The following is a 20,176-nucleotide window of genomic DNA, read 5'->3' as shown; positions in this document are numbered from 1 at the left end:
AATCTTTAAATGGTTTAACTTAGATTTTCTTAAACATTAATTAATAAGGAAAACAATAAACATAGTTGGTTAATTGACATAGATTTTGGGGGGAAATTTAAAAAAAAAAGTCTTGGATACTTTATTTTATCACAAAAAGCATCTAATTTAAAAGAGAAAATGTTTGTTCTTAAAAATTAAATCCCAAAAGAAAAATGGATGGTTTGTGCCTAAATAGTTAATAAGAAGGGGAATACAAAACATATGAATATCTAGTATAGACATATTTACACTAGTATGCAAATTAATCCGCCATTAATGAAAAACACACAAGTTCCTGTAAAAAAAATGCATCACAATTCAAAAGGTTATTTGGAGACAAATCTGAGGTCATTTGGAAACAAAATTCAGCTGAATACCCAAAGTGTAAATACATATTGTTCTCTATTTATCACTTGAAAGGGATATTTTTTTTGGTACCAGTAGGTTTTAGTAGCTTCAAGTACTTTTTTGGTATGTCATTTCTTGTTATTAGTCAGGTTCTGTAAATGATGCTGTTGACCAAAATGCAGATTTCATGGTTTAAGTCTGTTTATATGCAAGTTTTGCCATTTGTTGCTATTACTTGTTTACGACTTTCCAAGTTTTACAAAGTTTCAGAGTCATTAATTATATTCCACTGGTATTTCAATTTTTTTTCAAAAGTATAGTGTTTGAATATAGAAATAAGAAGATGTGATATGATAACCAATGAGACAACTCTCCACCAGAAAACAAAATTGAACAGTTTATTACTCATATTTTCATTGTGTATGTTACCTGATAGAAATGAAACTCCAAGGATGCAACAAAGAAAGATCGATATAGTAACAGACCTAAGACCATTCCAAATTGGTCAATGTGATATTGCCATTCCATAATAGTCAATGTACTGTCACCATTCCAGAATGGTCAATCCAGTATTGCCATTCCAGAATGGTTGACCCAGTATTGCCATTCCAGAATGGTCAATGTACTTTTACCATTCCAGAATGGTTGATCCAGTGTTCCCATTCCAGAATGGTCAATGTACTTTTACCATTCCAGAATGGTTGATCCCGTATTGCCATTCCAGAATGGTCAATGTACTTTTACCATTCCAGAATGGTTGATCCTGTATTGCCATTCCAGAATGGTCAATGTACTTTTACCATTCCAGAATGGTTGACCCAGTATTGCCATTCCAGAATGGTCAATGTACTGTTACCATTCCGGAATGGTTGATCCAGTATTGCCATTCCAGAATGGTCAATGTACTGTTACCATTCCGGAATGGTTGATCCAGTGTTGTCATTCCAGAATGGTCAATGTACTGTTACCATTCCGGAATGGTTGATCCAGTGTTGTCATTCCAGAATGGTCAATGTAGTGTTATGATGTACTCATATAATGATTACCATTGGCCAACAAATGATATAAAAAAAAAATAGAAATAATATCTACTCAAATTACCATGACATTGGACACAACAGATAGTGGTATTTATGTTTTGCATAACACAATCTCAGTTGAAATTGAAAATGCATATTGATCTACTTTCTAGAATTCTTAATAAACTCTAAATTAATAAAATAATCTGTTATGTATGTGTAGTAAAATAAGCAAGGAGACATGGGATATGATTGAAAAAAGACAACTATCCATCCAATATCAAATGAAGATTTTAAAAACTAGTAGTCTACATGTACAATGATTGAATTAATGAATGTATGTCAACCACCATCAACAAAACCCATGCAGCATAGCAGGTCGTTAAATATTATCACATGAAACCAACAGCCCATACGTAATACATGCACAAAAAATAGTTTTTGTACCAAATTTAAAATTAAGACATAACAGTAAAGAGATGCGGGATCTGGTATGATTGCCAATCGAATGAGACAGCTCAGTTCACCAAAGAAACAAATGATGTTGATGTAAGCAATTATTTAATCTATAAAAATCGTTTTACATGTATATTCGTAACTGTGAGCTATAAAGTCAATACATGTACAAGGCAAAATTGTACAAAAAGTATCTTCTGTTAGACAATAACCATTTTATAGTTATCATGTACATGTTAACAAAGTCATTTATTGTAAAAATAGTTTTTATACCAAATTTGAAGTTAAGACCTAAGAGTAAAGAGATGTGGTATGATTGTCAATCGAATGAGACAGTTCAGTTTACCAAAGATCAAATGATGTTGAAGTACCGGTAAGCAATTATTCAATCTATCCTTGATAGACAAAAGTCAGTGTTGTACATGTATATTAGTAATTGTGCGCTATAAAGTCAATACAAGGCAAAATTGTACAAAAAGTATCTTCTGTTAGACAATAAACATTTTAGTTATGTTTACAAAGACATTTATTGATAAATATCTATAGACGCTACAGTCTAGACCTAGAAAGCATGAAAGTTACAGACAGAAAAGTATTGCTTTTGTTTTAATACTTGATGTAAACTGCTGTTACGTACCCAGAGGCGGATTTAGGGGGCCCGGGCCCCCCTTTTTCAGAAAAAATTTGGTTGCTTAATATAGGGAATCACTGAAGCGTGACTGGAGCGGCCCCCCCTTAGGCAGTCAGTGGGCCCCCATTTATGTAAATTTCTAGATCCGCCAGTGGTACCTAATATGAAAGTGTACCAATGTACAATCAGAAAAAGATAGTCTTCTTTGATATATGACAAGTCACTCTTTTCAAGTTAATTTCTGTATTATACATAATCAGGAATAATTTCATGACTGACTACTTGAGAGGCGGTACATGTATGACAGAGAGCTGACACTATAAAGTTGCCCTATTAATTCATGCACAAATTGATGAAAGTGCTCTGATGAGAAACAAAAGTGCATTTAAAGATGTAATGTTATTAGTACAATTAAAAAAATTTGCTTGCATTGATAATTTATAACACACTGGCTAACGTTTCTTTTATGCCTATATGTTTAAGATGATTGAAACCGGCTACAGTAACATGCAGAGGCAGTTTTATAGGGTTTACCAGTGGGCTCCCTCTTCAACAGTACTTGTTCCAAACTTATGATAATGACTAGCCACTGACATATGTATAAAACGCAATGCAGTAATTCGTCCTGAAATGTGTGGTCAGTTCTTTTTTGCCACAAAAATTGTTTTGCACCTGTTTCCCGAGATTGATGGTTACCGAAGATGCATTGTATAGCTATAATGACATAATTTACAAGAAAAAGAATTTTTTTAAATTTCTTTGACAATTGACTGAAAATAAAAAATTACAGAAGTTAACATACAAACACACTGTCAACTGTCATTATACACCTTCCATCAAATAAAACAGTTAAATTATGCTTTTTCGTCAATTGAAACTTGAGTGAAAATCAAAAATAATTACATTTTAAAAGAATGAATAAAGTCCTTAACCATTACAACATTGTCTATACGTGACAAAAATAAGAACACAACTTGATGCATGTGTACAAAAAAATCACGTTCCGATATCGTAAGTGACGAGTAGTAGTAGAAGTAATAGTGGGGAGTACCGAAGTCTCGCCGCGGAAGAGATTACAATAAACCGTGAGATTCCAATCCTTCTAACTATACAAATCCTTGATGATACCCAGCCCAAATATTTCGGTAAACAGGAAGTTGTTGAGTGATAACCTGAAAATGCATCACATGGTGAAGCTGACTTATATAAACCCTGAAACCCTTATATTGTAGTTCCTAAGAAAAATCTGACTAAATTTTTTTAACTTGACTACAGATTCTCTCTTTCTGTTTTTTTCTAGGCCTAATATTAACACATCTGATGATCATTTATCTATCGATCATTCAATATCAGGTTTACAAGTGTCATCTTTCACAGTTCTTTCACAGTATTTATGGTATTTGACAATAACTTGCATTTTGACCTCTTGTTAATTTTAAAGCTAATATAAGTGGGCATTTATGCCATAATATACATGTGAAATGTTATAGGCAAAGGAGGTAAACAAAACTTTACCTGATAAGACCATTCCAACTTTCAGACACTTTTTGAATCTACAATATTGACATCGATTCCTAAGCAGTCTATTCATGGCACAGTCTTCTTTTCCTGAACATTTATAGATTCTCCTTCCTTGTACTGTTCTCTTAAAAAATCCTTTACACCTGCAAAAACAAAACAAAAAAATATCAAAAAAATTACAACGCTTTTACATCAAAATAAAATTTCGAAAGAATCATTCAGTAAGTTTTTTATTACACTGCATTTGCTTCATACTAACAACCTTTCACTGGCTATGAGCTAAACTGGATTACCAGACACCAGTTGATTAGTTTAAAGAGATGGTTTGGTGAAACATTTTAGCAATTGATATTGTTAAAGGGCAAAACCTTTCAGATAAGCACAGTAATCAATATACTGATAAACAGTAATGAATAAACTCTTAGCCTAACCAATAAAAGATTGTTTATCCTTGAGAACAAAAAAACAAGAGTGGAGGGGCAAATTTTTACAGACTTACGGACACCTTTCACTGGTCTGGTTTAATCTTTTACCCAGAATTTCAGAGATGATACAAATATGAAAGTCAAAAGATAATAATAATCAATCATTTGTGTAAAATTCATTTGCATGCGAGTTTAAAAAAGTCACAATAATGAAAATTCTGTTCAGAACTAATTTTATAAAAGGATTTTACAAGAGGTAATGTTTAGCTAAAATTTATAATATATTACCCTTCACATGTAACCATGCCATAATGAATTCCTGAAGCCTTGTCATTACAGATAGCACAAAGTAATTGGTCTGAGGTATCAAAGTCTGTGTTATCTGTCGTTGTATTTAAGGAATCTGTTTCATTCTCCTTTAAAACACCACTATATTCAAATTCATTGTTAATATAATGATGAATAAAAGAATAATCTTGTTTTTTTTCCTTATTACATGTCAGATCTGGGCCATTTTGTTGTTTCTGGTTAAGCTTTTCAGCCAGTAAGCTTTTGGACATATTACTCACTACAGGTCTACAACCCTGACTAACTAGATCCAAACTCTTACTTTCTGGCACCATGGCTAAGACATATCCTTTAGGGAGAGCTGATAGAAGATGAACTTCAGGCTGCTGTGTATTGCCATCTCCTTCCTGAGCTAGAGTTACTGGACAAGGTGTCAATGGATGACCTAATATATTTTTATGTCCAGGAACAATAAACAATCCTGGTACAGAAACATAGTGAGATGATGGCAAAGTGCACAATTTTGACAGGTCTTCTTGTGAAAAGGACTTTTCTCCTTTTGGTGATTTCACACATATTGAAGCATGAGAATCTTTTTGGTCTAATGAGACAGATGAAATGCTGCCCCTGACATGGCAGCTGGTACTATTTGGTCTTAAAGGCCTAGCTGCAGTGTTGAGTGGAGGCTTGAAGATGTTTTGTCTGTCTTTAATCTTCTTATTATCTAAGCTTAAACATTCACTACTAATGTATCCACTATCTGAACCATCCGTTGTTGAACCAGTGTCCGATTTGAAATATCCATCATTAGTCATTAAATGATTCAAACGCTTTCTTTTCAATTTGAGATTTTGGAACAGACTCTCTGCATCCTCATCAGCAGATCCAGACTCCATGTTTGATCAATCTGTAAAGAAACATTTTGTAATAACAGTGATTATATGCTTTCCTGCAAATAACTATAACTAACTGGTTAAGCAATGATAAACATTAGTTTTCTCAATTGAATTGTTTGACATTGTCATTTCGGGGCCTCTTATAGCTTACTATGTGGTATGGGCAGGGCATTGCTCATTGTTGAAGGCCATACGGTGACCTATAGTAGTTAATTTCTGTGTCATTTTGATATCTTGTGGAGAGTTTGTCTCCTTGGTAATCATACCACATCTTCTTTTTTTATATTAATATCCTGTTGTTACTTTTTTTGCTTCTAATGTAATAATAGAATTTTGCAAAAGGATAAGGGGTTAGGAAGCTATTAAAGGCATGTCCACTAAAAATCTGAAAAATAAAACAATAACACACACATTTAAAACTGTGTTGTTTTAAAGATAAAACAGATAACATATTCTGGAGGTCAATATATGTATAAAGAAAATAACTTATTCAACATAAAAATGCATTATAAAGAGCAAGTCTTTTAAGTTTTATCTAAAAATAATTTCTAAATCTAAAACATGTACTGAAAATTTACAATGCAAACTCAGCTGCATATATATATATTGTCCATTTGACTTCTATATATTTGCAGAATGGACAATAGTTTCTACCTTCAATGACCTATCTATCTAAGAGTTTTCAAGATAATTGGCAAAAATGAAAAAATTGTCATCATTTATTGGCAGCAACTCCCATAATGAGTTGTCTGACAATCTGATTGGAATGGTTTGATTGATTGTTATTAGCTTTACACCGCGTTAGCACAAAAAGTCTTTATCTCGGCGAGATTGGAAATCGTGGGAAGATCTCGACATTTCAAGCTTTTTTGCCCTGTTATGGAAATGAATGATACCTTTATTTTAGGCAGTGGCTATTTTGCTGGTTCTGATTAAATATCTTTATTCAAGCTGGCACAAAAGCCTATTTCTATAGAAATAGCTATTTTACCAGCACCAGCAATATATAGTGAATCTGTTGCTGGTAAAATAGAAAATGTTATTTTGCTGGCATTATTTTTTATTATATTTTTCTAATTTTTTTTTTCTTGTTATGATTTCTTAATAGTTATTTACACTTTGACTGATAAATGTTTTTTAAACAATTTTTATGTGTCTTAAAAATGGTTAGCTGTTTTCTTATTCTAATATATGAAGTGCTTCTTTTACTTTGTGAATAAACCCATGCTCTAAATCTTATAAAATTTGTTTGCACATGTGTATATCGACTACTGATAAATAATGAATTTGATCAAATTGGCATGCATTTGATAAATTTCAATAACTTAAAACACTTCGCGTATCCAAACTCTTGAATGATGCACATGTTGTTACTAATAATTTATTATGACTATGTGTTGCAATTCGAAATTAACATATTTGACCCAGATATGACACCTGTTCATGCTGGCTGTTCAAACTACTCCCTCTGAAAAATCACATTGCCAGTCATTTGCTTATTTACAAACATAAAGGGAGGTTGATGGAATTGCCTACACAATTTACAAAAGCTCTACACTTATACACATTGGACATAGAAATTACCTTAATTGTCCTAATCAGAATTGAAATAATTAAGCAAGCTATACTTTATTGCAGTTTTAACATGGGTAGGCAAAAAACTAGGCATTATATTCCCTCGACCAAAAATAATCACAAATATAATGTCTACCCATATTAAAACTACCACAAAGTATAGCTTGCATCAACTATTTCTTAATCTACTGGTATATATCAGTAATTATTTGATTCTTTTATGTTGACAGTGCACTCTTTCATAGTACTTTTCAAAAGTAAATATTAAATAAGCAGAACTTGCAAAATAACAAATTCACTATATTGCTTGTGTTGGTAAAATAGCCATTTCTATGGATATTAAGATATTTCAACCAGAGCCGGGAAAATAGCCACTGCCTTTTTTTTTAACCTCAACCACAGGCACTAGATGTTGTCAATAGTAATAAAATATTGGCAATGGGGGAAAAAACAGTGTCATATATTATATACAATATATTTTATACTATACTGTAAAATAGACTTAAAGCATATATGTATTACAGTGGCGGATCCAGCCATTTTAAAAAGGGGGGTTCCCAACCCAGAGTAAAGGGGGGGTTCCAACTATATGCTCCCGTTCAAATGCATTGATCGGCCAAAAAAAAGGGGGGGTTCCAACCCCTGGAAACCCCCCCCCCCCCCCCCCCCCCCCTGGATCCGCCACTGTATTATTAAAGTTTTATTTTCATTAAATGTCATGACCTTATATGTTGTATACTTAAGAGTACATGTTATGCGGTGTTCCTCATGCAGTTACAAAAATCCAGTTGGTCTGTTCAACTTCATGTCAAAAATCTGGGACAATATTGGAGAATATAGGTCAATAATGACAAGATTAATAAAAATATACAAGGCCCTAGCATAAAAAAACAGATTTTCGAAATACTTACTCATTTTTTTTTTTTTTTTTTTTGTTATAGACAGGGTATCTCGAATCTTGTCAGAATTAATATATTATTTGATTTTTTTCCCCCTTATGAAACATGTGTAAATAGACTTGAACTTGACATTGTGTGTAACGTTTATGTCGGTGTGCCGGCTGGTGCAGTCAGTGGTTTTGTGTCGTTCGAGGTTAACCAGTGTAAGTCAATCTTCGAACATGTTTTTTTTTTCGTCGTCTTTCATAGCCCAATTTTTCTCCCTGCAGAATGAGATTAGAATCTCACATCCCTCCTTATTTTGCCCTAATTATTAAACTTGAACTTGACCCAAAATATTGCCATTGTTATTGGATAAATTCATACACAATCGGACTACTTTCACTTTACAACACGTGTCGCGAGTCAACAAACTTTACAAATTCAGCAGAGTTCAATAATTGATCCATGCTTTTCCATATGGACTTGTCTATGTCTGCAGGTTTATTAATAGTTAGCCCATTGGATTTTGTTGGGTTTCGTGTTGCTGTGTCTTTAGAGAAAAAAGGGGGAGGGTGGTGTTTTGGGTTTTTTTAACGAAAATATTCTGATCCCTAATTTGAAGAAAAAAATGTTCTGGTCAAGCAGATGATAAAATAAAAATATTCTGAATCCAGATTTTCCCCATACCTCATAGTGTTATATATTTGGAAAAATCAAGGATTTGTATAGTAATTAATTAAGACAATCCTATACAAATCCTTGGAAAAATATATCTTTGATTGATCAATAGATCTTGATAGTGTTGAACTGATTGAAAAAGTGGAAAAAAGAATCCTTACTCAGACAAACAAAATAATACCTTCCCCTTTTTGAAGTTAAATGGTTGCCTCCTTAGGTCGTTTTCGTTTTTTGTCATGGTGTCGACCGGTTTGTCTTTGACTGATATTCATTTTAGAGTCTTTCGCCTTGGCTTTTACTATCCAACACCCACACTTTAAACGGGCATACATGAAGGTGTATAGAGTGGACGACCATTTCATATTTAGCCAGTATATTATAAGAAGGAAAAGGGGGGCAGACTTTAAACATTTTGGCCCCCTATGGAAATTTTATAGATAATATACAGCCTTTCCCCTCAGTGTACTCTAAAATGATTTGGCAATTCGGTACTTGATGGAGAGAGGATTATTGCATGCAGTGCTAGGTAAAGATATATTCTTAAAACAAGATATTGGTTAAAACAAATATAAATATACACCTTCTAGATAAGTGTGCGCTCGACTTTAGTGACTAAGTACACGTTTTTTTTTTTTTTAATTTAAAGGTTGTTTGGGACTTTTTGTAAACAATAAATGCTAGCACATCATAGTTCAACAAACGAGTAAATCTATGTTAAAAAATTTATAACCAAAATCTTTTTTTAAAGTCTGCATGTGGATATTCCACAAAAATCTTGATTTTATTTGCCACAAAATCCCCCTTTTCTATTTAATGCTATGAAACAATCAATGATAATGCTTTGCACGAAGTTTGGCGCAAATACAAAATTTCAATCCTGCATGGTATCAATGGTGAGATTTTTTTTATGATTATGACACACAGGGCATCGGTGGCCGAATGGTTTACATTGTAAGTCGTTCTCCTACTGTTTTCATTAATTAACCAGAGTCAACACTGAGATTGTGAGTTGTCATTTTTGACTGAGGTCGGTGCCGGGCACTCCGGCTTCCTCCACCAATAAATAATGGCCGCAAAGAAATAGCAAAAAAATGGCTCATAGAAGTGGCATTAAAACACCAACAATTAATCAATCAATTTATCACACACGAAAACTTATCGGCCGGTCCCAAATAATTGAAAATCTTCCAAAAAACATTTTGTTGGCTCGCTATTACCAGCGTCACACACCAGCGTATAGCACCGACGTACGCTTCCAATACGCTAGTATTTTTTGAAAATCCACGCACGTATGCCACTACAAATGTCAGAGAAATTTTTGTTAAATATTTGTAAGTGTAATACTACCAAATCATAGTACGTCACGTCCGGTTGCATACGAAAATAGGTCGAAAATATTCCCTTGAATTTGAGAGTTGTACGTAAGTAATCCTACATGAGGGTAGTAATGCCCTTTACTGTCAGGCGTCAAACGGTCATTTTCAGCTATTTTTTAAAAAGCATTTTTATCGTCAATTTGTTTAAAATTTTACCGTGATTCGTCAAAATATACTTATCGTGAGTTGTCAAAATATCCTTATCGTGATTCGTCAGAGGTCTCAGACAATTATCGTTACCGTAATGTTTGGGGAATAATTATCGTGATTCGTCAAAATCAGTAGATTTTTTTATCGTCTAAAAGAAAGTGTACATTTTATCGTTATGCACCAAAAATTACTGTTAACGTCATTTGGCAAATTTTTTTACCGTTATTCGTCATGAAGGTACCCCCATTACAACTCTCCTACATTTCATTGCAGTAACACATTTCTGGGTCAAAAACATTTTGTCCGGCTAGCCGGACGAATAGTACCAGGACTATTTGTCCGGCCAATACAATGCGCATGTCACTATTTGTGTATAAGTGTATTATTATCTTCAGCAGTACCAGGGGGTAGCAAATGGGAACATATATCTTGGGTATTTCAAAGCACCATTATTTTTCATTTGTGATTTTTATGGAATATTTATGAAACTTGGGGTTACATTTTTCTATAGCACTGGACAGGATAAAAATTTACTCATGCCAAGTATTCTTTATTTGAAACAAAGATAAATTCTGCACAATTTTTTGAAAGGTGCAAATTTAACAAAGGCTAACAGGGGGAAATCAATAGTGGTATTACACCAGAATACGTTTTTGATACGCCAAGGGAACGTTTTATACGTTCACGGCGCGCTGAAACTGTGCCAGGCGTATGTTACAAACACGCCCCGCATACGTCCAAGAACAAGTAAATGTCGAACGATCTTGAGGCGTATACAACGTGCACTAAATGTGTCTCAAACGTATCTGTAGCGTTTTGCCATGCCGGCTTGTAACATACACATATATAGTACGTTCGTGTAGCGAACAGGTATACGCTTGACAAACGCAACACCTAGCTTGGGATCCTGACTCACTTCATCCTAGTTGACCAAATCTACAGAACATATATATTGATGTATGGTCAATTGTGGTCGTTTTGAATATACATGACCTCAAACATCAATCACCCAATTAAAACTGTATAATTTGAAGTTTGCATCTAAAAGGCGAATCGCCGATTTCTCCATTGGAAAAGTCAAAGTCGGAAGTATATTGTAACAATAATTATACATATCCAAGAATGTGTCCCTCCCCTGCCGCGCATGCGTTAGATTTAATTAGTATCAGACAATAAGGAAAATGAAAAATTCGTATAGATTATTAAGGATATATTTCTTTTAATGATTGTAGCATGAATACAGTAAACTTTTCATTAGTTTCCCTGTGATAGTGAACAAAACAATTCTATTGTCTTTCAAACAATGTTTTCAAAATTAAAATAAAGTTAATGAATGACCCGTATTTTTTTATTTGAAAATAAGTAATGCAGAATGAAAAAATTGACTGTCCATATAGAGACATTATTGAATTATTTGTATATGGCACTTTTTTAAAAATAAATTAATAAAACTTGCATTAGGAATGTAAATTTTTCCCTTAGATCATGAAAAACGGGAACAAATGAGGAATAATATGGTACTTTTTATTTCAAAATATCATGATGATAACCCCCGTAATTATGTTATTAAAAAATAGTTATTTTTGCACAATATCGCATCAGAGGTACAATTTATTTGTTGATATAATTTCAGCAAGACAGTAGTCTGTGTATAATATGTTATAGATCATGTTTCACAGAATAATGCATGCATATATAGTGTTTTTTTTTCTTTTATTACTGACAACATATAACTTACAGAAAATGAAAATTATGGATGTTCTTTAATTATAAGACATAATATTATTATTATGTGTGTTTATAAATTCCTTCATTTAATTGCGTTTATACCTTAATCAGATGAAAACTTATTTAAGAAATTGTTTTTAGTTACTTGACATCTACGTAAAGCATGTACACGTGAATTATGACATGATAGTGTGTTACCTGAAGTGTCCCCAGCAGGCGCTGGTCACCTGGAATAAAACTATAAAAAGAATGGCACATGTAGGTGATAATCAGTGAATGTGTAAAATTACAGTGGTCGTGCTGGTTTTATTTCATGGACTTGTTTATCTATCTTCACACACATTAATTTATGACGCTTTTTTATTTGAGAATATGGTACTTTACAGAAAGAAATGCATAATTATGTGAAAGCAAGGAGTCGAGGACCTCATCGGAAAAAAAAAAAAAAAAGGACTGAACTTGCACATTAAAGCACATTGTTTTGTTTAGATATAGGTATTATCTTTTTTGAATTTAGATTCAGCTGATATTTGTTAAATATATATAGAAAGGTCATGTGTTTGTCCAAAGAAAAGTATACATTGTGCAAAGGTGGAGCTAAGCAGTGCAACTTTATACATTGAAACATACTGAATCTTAAAGTGAATTTAAAAAAAAAAAGATTTTTACACTTTTTTCCACATATTCTAGATTCATTAATTGATAATTGATGAATTTAGTCATGGTGTCTGCATTCTCTTACTGTCTTTTTAATTTAACTATTTTCAAGCTTATATCAACATCAACATAAAAAATACACAAATAAAAAGTTTATTTGCTATTATTGTTCACATCTTTTACGTAAGTCTTCGTGGACGGATAACTGTTTCATTGGCAATAATATAAAATCTTCCTTTTATAAATATTTTACCATCAGAATGAAAGTCATGAAAATAACTATTATTGAAAATTGAAAATTATTTCAAATACAACTTAACCATGGGGGCGGTTTATATCACAGGGTCATATCAATTGAGATCAAAGTTTTGTTTTTCTGATAGAAGAATGTACCGGCGTGCACAAGCGTAACTCATTTGCAAATGGAGTTATTTCCCTTGATTCTTGATAACAAATTCGAGTTGCCTCCCTTAAATGCAACAAATTCTTGGATATGGTGCGGTGACTGAAGGCAGATTTTTTGGAATTTAATCTCCCCATCGAACACACACCTACATAATATATCATTGGAAAGATGAAATCGTGCACTATAATAATATGCCTGTCGTCAGGACTTGATATGGTCACATTTTTTTTAAATTGAGGTCAAAGGTCATATGTAAAAATCTGTGAAAGTTTGGGAGGGTTTCAATTTTGACATTTTTTTCTATTTCTAAACTCTACCTATATACAAATGATACTGTTTTGGCTTAAATAATGTTTATTTTTATACATAAACCTTAATCATTGAGATTTTTTTATCAAAAAAAATTCTAAAACGACCTTTTTATAAACAAAACTTCAAAAATCAATTTTTCAACCTATAAAATGTTTAGAGCACCTTAACCTTATGAAAAATATCAATTTCAGGTAAAAATCAAGTGTCATGCAGGACAATACTTTAAAATTATTTTTTAGACTATCATAGTGGGTGAGTCATCAAACCAAAGCCATAGAACACTACAGTCAAATATGACCTCAAATTGAATTTGCGGATACTTCAGTTTTTTTTATAGACTACTCGTTGCTTTTTGGTTGTTTTTTTCACAATTATTACTGCTACCATAGTATTATCTTTTGTTGTGTATTTAACTCTGGTTAATATCTATTACATTATAGGTTTTGTAACTATATCCCCCCTTTTATCCCTTGCAACGTACCCCAAACTTCAAAAGTATTCCATAAAAAAAAAAAAGAAGATGTGATATGATTGCAAATGAGACAACTCTCCAAATGAGACCAAATAAGACATAAAACAATTATAGGTCCCGTACAAGCTTCAACAAGGAGTTAAATTCATACTGCATAGTCTTCAATTCCCGAAATGAATAATGTAAAACAAACAAAAAATCTAACGACCTGATTAATGTACAAAATAAATAAGAAAGAAACAAATATAGTATATAGAAGCAAACGACAAACACTGCATTACCGTCTCGTGACTTGAAACAGACACATACAGATATTGGCGGGGTTTAACTTTTTCAAGGGCACGCCAACACTCCCCTAACCTCGGGACTGGAACCGTGTGTACCAGTGCAACAAGCTTTATACCAAAATCAACCGTTATCTCCATCATCTTCATTTTCATCAACCGTCACAAGACATGTTTTAATATTTCTACACATTTCACTCATGGCCACAGGTCTGCACATGAAAGGTTCCGCTCAAAGCAAACACGTTATTTTGAGTTTTTCTATACAAGTACAGACAAGGTATTGTAGGAAGTCCGAAGACATTTGTTCCTAAAAAAATACCAGCTTCAAACCATCCCTATCAATTCATCCAAGATTTTAAAAGAGATCTAAAAGGGGGTTTAGGAAGGTGTGATGACATCCATATGCTTGTCTGCAAAGATGCTGGGGAAACATTATACGAGACGTACGTACTATCTTGAATTCGCTCAATTTCATGGTTGGCAAAACATTCAATGTTTCAACAAGGTGTTTTGAACCAAACTCATGGTACATTTGTAAAGCCAATCCTAAATGAAAAGGAGTAAAACAAAAACGATTGCCTCAACAATTGCTTAGCATTTCCACAATTTCTCTGGTGCCATTTCCTGAGAATAGTCTTGGCTGTATGCATTTTCATTGAGTAACCATAAAATGAATTGCAATAAATACGAAGGCATTGGCTTAATTAAGAAGGAAGAGACAATTCATCCGAAGTTGGGTAGTCTTCTTTAGAGTTTCGATGTCTTTTCTAAGTAAACTTGCAGCGGAATGAAATATCTGTCCGTTATTTGTGTCTATTACAGTTGACATTGAGTTTTTGAGGTCAGTTTTCAATTGACTAGAAGCTTATATGGCATCTTAAATAGTTATTTTGCTACTAAATATTATGTTATATTTGCCTTGAACTTGTTGAAGTTGTTTGACAACTGAATTTCTATAGAAATAAATTAGTTTAGACTGCATTTTACATGTAGAATATTTTAAATTAGAATCAGCCGGAAGAAATGATCTATATTTATCGAGTAACGGTGTCATGAGGAATGACCATTAAATCGTTGTCAATAGCCAAAATAAAATTACTAAAAGCAGTATCGTGTTTTGAGATATCTGCTTCCACGGGTTTGGATTTTGTTTTTTTTACGTTTTTAGCAAATAATTTGTAATGCAACCAAAATGACAGAGTGAATGAAGTTTAAAAGATGGACGGGAAACTATTTCAACTTTAACTTTATCTGACACGGATAAAACATTTTAAATACGCTCATCTGATTCAAACTTGAGTATTTTTTTATCTTTCTAAAATGTTTTGTTGCAACAAAATATACAAGCGCTCCAGTTTAGGGGACGACCATTTGATATTCTGGGGGGGGGGGGGGGGGGGGCAGGAGGATTTTGAAAATAGATAACTCAGCCTTGATAATCACAAAAATAAATGGTTTGTTCTGTGGTAGTTTGAAAATAAATTACCTGACTTGCAATGTATAGAAAATAAATAACTCAGCAGGTCTAATCGAAAGTATGAGATGGCACCAGATTCTTCATAAATTCATCTTTTTCCCCCAAAAAAATCGGGAAACACTTCCTAAATTTTTTAATAACAAAAGTATAAATATTATTTAAATATACTTGAAATGTCTGAAAATTGGTTTTATTTAACTTGAAGTATATTGTCTCAGGAAACCTTACCTCACCTTTATTTTAACAGGGCCGTAACTCCATGTAGGAAATTTCAAAACCAAACGCTTGTCTCCATATCAAATTGTGTTCACGGCCTTGCAAGAAGAAAGTTCTGTTTTCCCTCAGACTTATAGCCCTGATTTTTCGGGATCAATGTTTCTTATTTATTTGTCTTTTGTTCATTGATTGCCCTTCTGTATTCTGTTAGTGTTGCATTCCTTTTGTAATCTAGTAATTTTGTTATGCACTTGATCATGAGTTTAAAAAAAAAAAACAGCAGCCACAGGCTTAACTATGTGAATTCTATTTTTGCTTTATCAGGCACATTGGTCTTTTGATGTTTTCCCTAGAAACTTCAGTCTAACACTGAATTTATACATTTTGCTTTGAGACCAAAATATTGACAAAAAATTATTAAAACAAAACTTCATTTTCAGATTATGAAAGGGTCTTCCGAACACCCAGAAAGCATGATTTTGCATCATTTGTTATATAGCTTCTTGGGCCTTCAGTGGCTCCAAAACCCTTCAAAAAAATTTTTGCCTCGCTCCGCTCGGCGTAGTAGGTTTGCCAAAACATTTAAAAGTGCCCAGTTATAACTAAACTTAATACTATGTGTATATGCAGTTGGGAATTTAAAAGATTCATTTCTGTAGAGGGGGATGGTTAATCTAATTAAATGTTACATAATGACTTGACTATACTATATGTATTATTTATAAACAAAACATTTAAAAAATTGTATGTTTTCGAATATCAAAAATATAGTTGTGAAAATGAATAATCAGTCCCTTGCTTTAATGAAAATGAAAAATCTTGCTTCAATAGTGCAGAAAATGAATAATCTGTCCTCTTAGTTTGCAAAAATAAATAACCGATCAAAAACAAATCCTCCTGCCCCCCCCCCCCCCAGAATATCAAATGGTCGTCCCCTTAACGACTGCATTCTAGACTGGCGTGTACAAATACCCGAAACTGAGGGACAACAGTCAGATAATTGTATATCGTTATTAAATATTAAGCTTTCTCGCTCTAAAAGGGGGAACAAATATGTTTACTTGTGTAAGTTTTGTAGCATGAACGATGATAAACTGCCTGCACGGATTTCTTCAAATTAACAGCTATTGCATGAAAAAGCTTGATGTTCACCTCATTCAATCTTTTATGCAATGCAGATACAAAAATCGACTTCCCTAAACTGGTAAATTGACTCAAAATTTCAATCGAGTTTTTTTTTTTTTTTATTATTATGCACTGCATTAAATGTAACGACTTTTGTCTTTTCTTTGAACTTAATGGAGCAAGTTGCAAAGGACTTGACATATCACGGAATATTTACTGAAACTATCCGTCAATTATTTTGATTTTACAATAAGACTTTCCTGACAAAGTATATTTGATGTTTTATAACGAAAAAACATAGAATATAAACATATACAAACAAAGTATGTGGCATATATCAGTGCACTTTAATTGAAAATATGTGTATATAATAGCGAAAAAGGTAGTAATTTCATATATCATTTGAGAGCAAATTATTGACTAATACACAAAATGTGACGGAAGGCAAGTGATTGAGTTCCGTGTTGAAATTGAAGATATTTACTCCATTCTTTTTCCATTGATTTCTTAAGGTTTTTTTCATATTTTGGTTCCGAAATTTTTATCACTAATTAGTTTTATTAAATATTATATGCTTAAAACATTATGGGATAATTTTTATTACTACTATGAGGAGGTAACTAAAGTTTGAGTCTGAATTTGCAATTAAAATTACCTCAATTTTAAATAGTCTAAACTTCGCAAATTTTATAGATTAGAAGAAAATAAAATACAGAATGGAATATTTTGACATATAAAAATAGCTTTAGGAAAAACTATTTGAATTAAATGTAAGCAAACATACACATTTTTTTCATTTTGAAAAAGGGGGGTTGAAACTCTCCAATATACTACCAGTCATTAAAACGACTTTTTAGAAAAAAAAGTGACCGTACGAAATTCTGACGACAGGGCAAAAACTAAAGAAGACATATTTGTCTTTAAGTTAAGACCATTTTTAGCCGTGTGTTATTTGGGGAGATTAAACTCGCGATCTAGACGACTTTTTACACTTCTGTCACCGCACTATTATTTCTTATTGTTACTAGGCTTTTTGCGGGTAATCGTGCTCGGGCACTATTTCTATAAAAAAAATAATATGTCAAATCAAAAATGTTACAACTTGGATTGAAACGTAAAACCTCGATTTCATTATTATTTCACTCATGATTATTTTTCTTTATAAAATCACTCCTTCAGCTTACGAAACTCTAGGAAATTATTTCAATTCTTTGGAGATGCATCTGTCAATCAAAGTAATCGAAATCATTGATGGAAAATTTGGAAGAGAAGTGTGCATAACTTCAAATCATATTCTCAGGTATTGTGGTTGAAAAAAAAACTTGATATACTACTTTCACTATTACACAAAGTATAGAAAGATATTTTTCAGTAGATAATACAAAAAAGTTCCCCAAATTTACTTGTAAATGAATGCTATTTGTGTAATGTCGACTCATGTCAACGAGGACCCCGCATGGCAAGTTGCAGATGCTTTTGTGAGGCAGTAAGACTAATGCATACGAAACAAATGTTTAGAGGATGTCAATTTTCGTATATTTTTACACCAGCAAGCAATTAATTCAGGACGTTTTCTCCATTAGGGAGCTACCATTTGATTTTTCTGGGGGGCTAGGATGAAAAATGTTGTCCTGTCTTTTTTTTTTTAGCTGTAATCTCTGTCCTGCCTTTTTATTTTTCACTCTGTTCGGTCCTGCCTTTTTTTTTTTAGTTTATCCTGACTTTTTTTTAACCTAAATTGTCGTCCTGGCTTTTTTTTTTTTGCAAGTGTCTCATCCTGCCTTTTTTTTTACTCAAAACTCCTGTCCTGCCTATTTTTTTCAAATTTCATCCTAGCCCCCCCATAAAAATCAAATGGTAGCTCCCTCAATATATGATTTGTTAATATCCAAACTATATGTAAACCTCAGATCTGTGTACGACCTCAAATCTGTGTCCGTTTTTCAAATCTATGCCCATCGTGACGTCAATCGCTAATCTATGTCCGTAAAAAATGATTCGGCCTCAAATCTGTGTCCGATTTTCATTCGCGACGTCAATCGCAAATCTATGTCCGTTATAAAAAGATAAGATCTCAAATCTGTGTAATGTTTTAATTTTTTTTCAATTTGTTTCGCCATGCGCAAATGTATGCCCGTCTAATAAGTTCGGCCTTATAGGTTTTTTATTTTATTAAGTAATTTCCCATAATTCAATGTTAAGTTGGTATGTGTTCTCCATGTATGTGAAAGAGCTGAAGTATAGTATACGTTTAAGAAAATCCGGCGAAACTATTAAGCTGGTATTTATAGTATTGTTTAAAGTACGGTCTTATATGCTTTTTGTTTTATTAAGGTTTTTTTTCATGTGTGTGGTTAAAATCTTTACATGCATATGTTATTATTGTATGCCGTCTTTAAGAATGAAACCACAAAACCATATTTATTTTACTAAAAAAGACAGTAAAGAATGAATATTTGTTTGCAACTTCAACTTACTTCGTTTTGTCTTTGAACTTTGTTCATATCTCTGTTTCATTGACATTTATACCACTTTATCTATGTTTTTCCTTGAATACTAGTATCAAAAAATCATTCTAAATTGCTAAAAATAAAACGTTCTTTAAAATTTTAATTGAAATATTTATGAATCACAAAAGATCCTATTTCAATTGTTTGGTCTTAGCTGATATCTATTTAGTTCAAATGTAAAACTTGTAATAATGTCTTTAATAACGAAAATAATTCCCCGAGAAGAATCATTTTTTATGTTTTGGCATATTCGTTCTCTCCAAAAAACAGATGTAAACACTGCAGTCCCTTTGTTCACGGCTTGATTTGTTTTGAATTGTAAATATTCCACAATAGTAGAAGTAAAGATATCCTGTCAGAAAACATTTCAAGAGGATAAATCTCTAGTTGACGTTTTTAAAAATATTCCATCAGTCCACTATTCATAACAGATTTTCCTCCAGTTTTAAAGACAAAACATAAAGCAATTTTAAACCATGTGTATTAAAAGATAAAATGTTAACCTTGCTTTTGTCATATAAACCACTTGTACAATGTTTGTTCGGTGTGAGTTAATGCTCCGTGTTGAAGGCCGTACTTACACCTGTAATTGGTAACTTTTCATTGTTTACTTGATGACGTTTTGTTATGTTTTACGTCGATGAAAGAACATAGATTTGAGCCAAAAATGGCCATAGATTTGAGTAAATAAAAGACATAGATGTGAGACAATACAGGACAT

At 32.7% G+C, this 20,176-nt stretch overlaps 1 protein-coding gene across 2 annotated transcripts in view; it reads right to left on the bottom strand.

Moving 5' to 3' along the window:
* LOC143064687 (uncharacterized) overlaps positions 1-20,176 on the bottom strand; it is a 70,500-nt gene that overhangs the window by 35,547 nt on the left and 14,777 nt on the right. Inside the window, exons 1-3 of one of the 2 annotated variants that reach the window (XM_076237706.1) lie at positions 7,930-8,460; positions 4,710-5,616; positions 3,991-4,139 (exon numbers count right to left, since the gene is read on the bottom strand). In XM_076237706.1, the coding sequence (XP_076093821.1) occupies positions 3,991-4,139; positions 4,710-5,605 (1,045 nt within the window). In that variant the 5' untranslated portion in view covers positions 5,606-5,616; positions 7,930-8,460. Of the gene's footprint in view, positions 1-3,990; positions 4,140-4,709; positions 5,617-7,929; positions 8,461-20,176 lie in introns of those variants that run through there. The other variant, XM_076237708.1, reaches the window with a different exon arrangement.

The sequence above is a fragment of the Mytilus galloprovincialis genome, chromosome 2 (assembly GCF_965363235.1).
Source record: "Mytilus galloprovincialis chromosome 2, xbMytGall1.hap1.1, whole genome shotgun sequence".
NCBI classification, from domain to species: Eukaryota; Metazoa; Mollusca; class Bivalvia; order Mytilida; family Mytilidae; genus Mytilus; species Mytilus galloprovincialis.
Note: the sequence above shows the minus strand (reverse complement) of the source record. Positions and strands in the feature narration are given on the sequence as shown.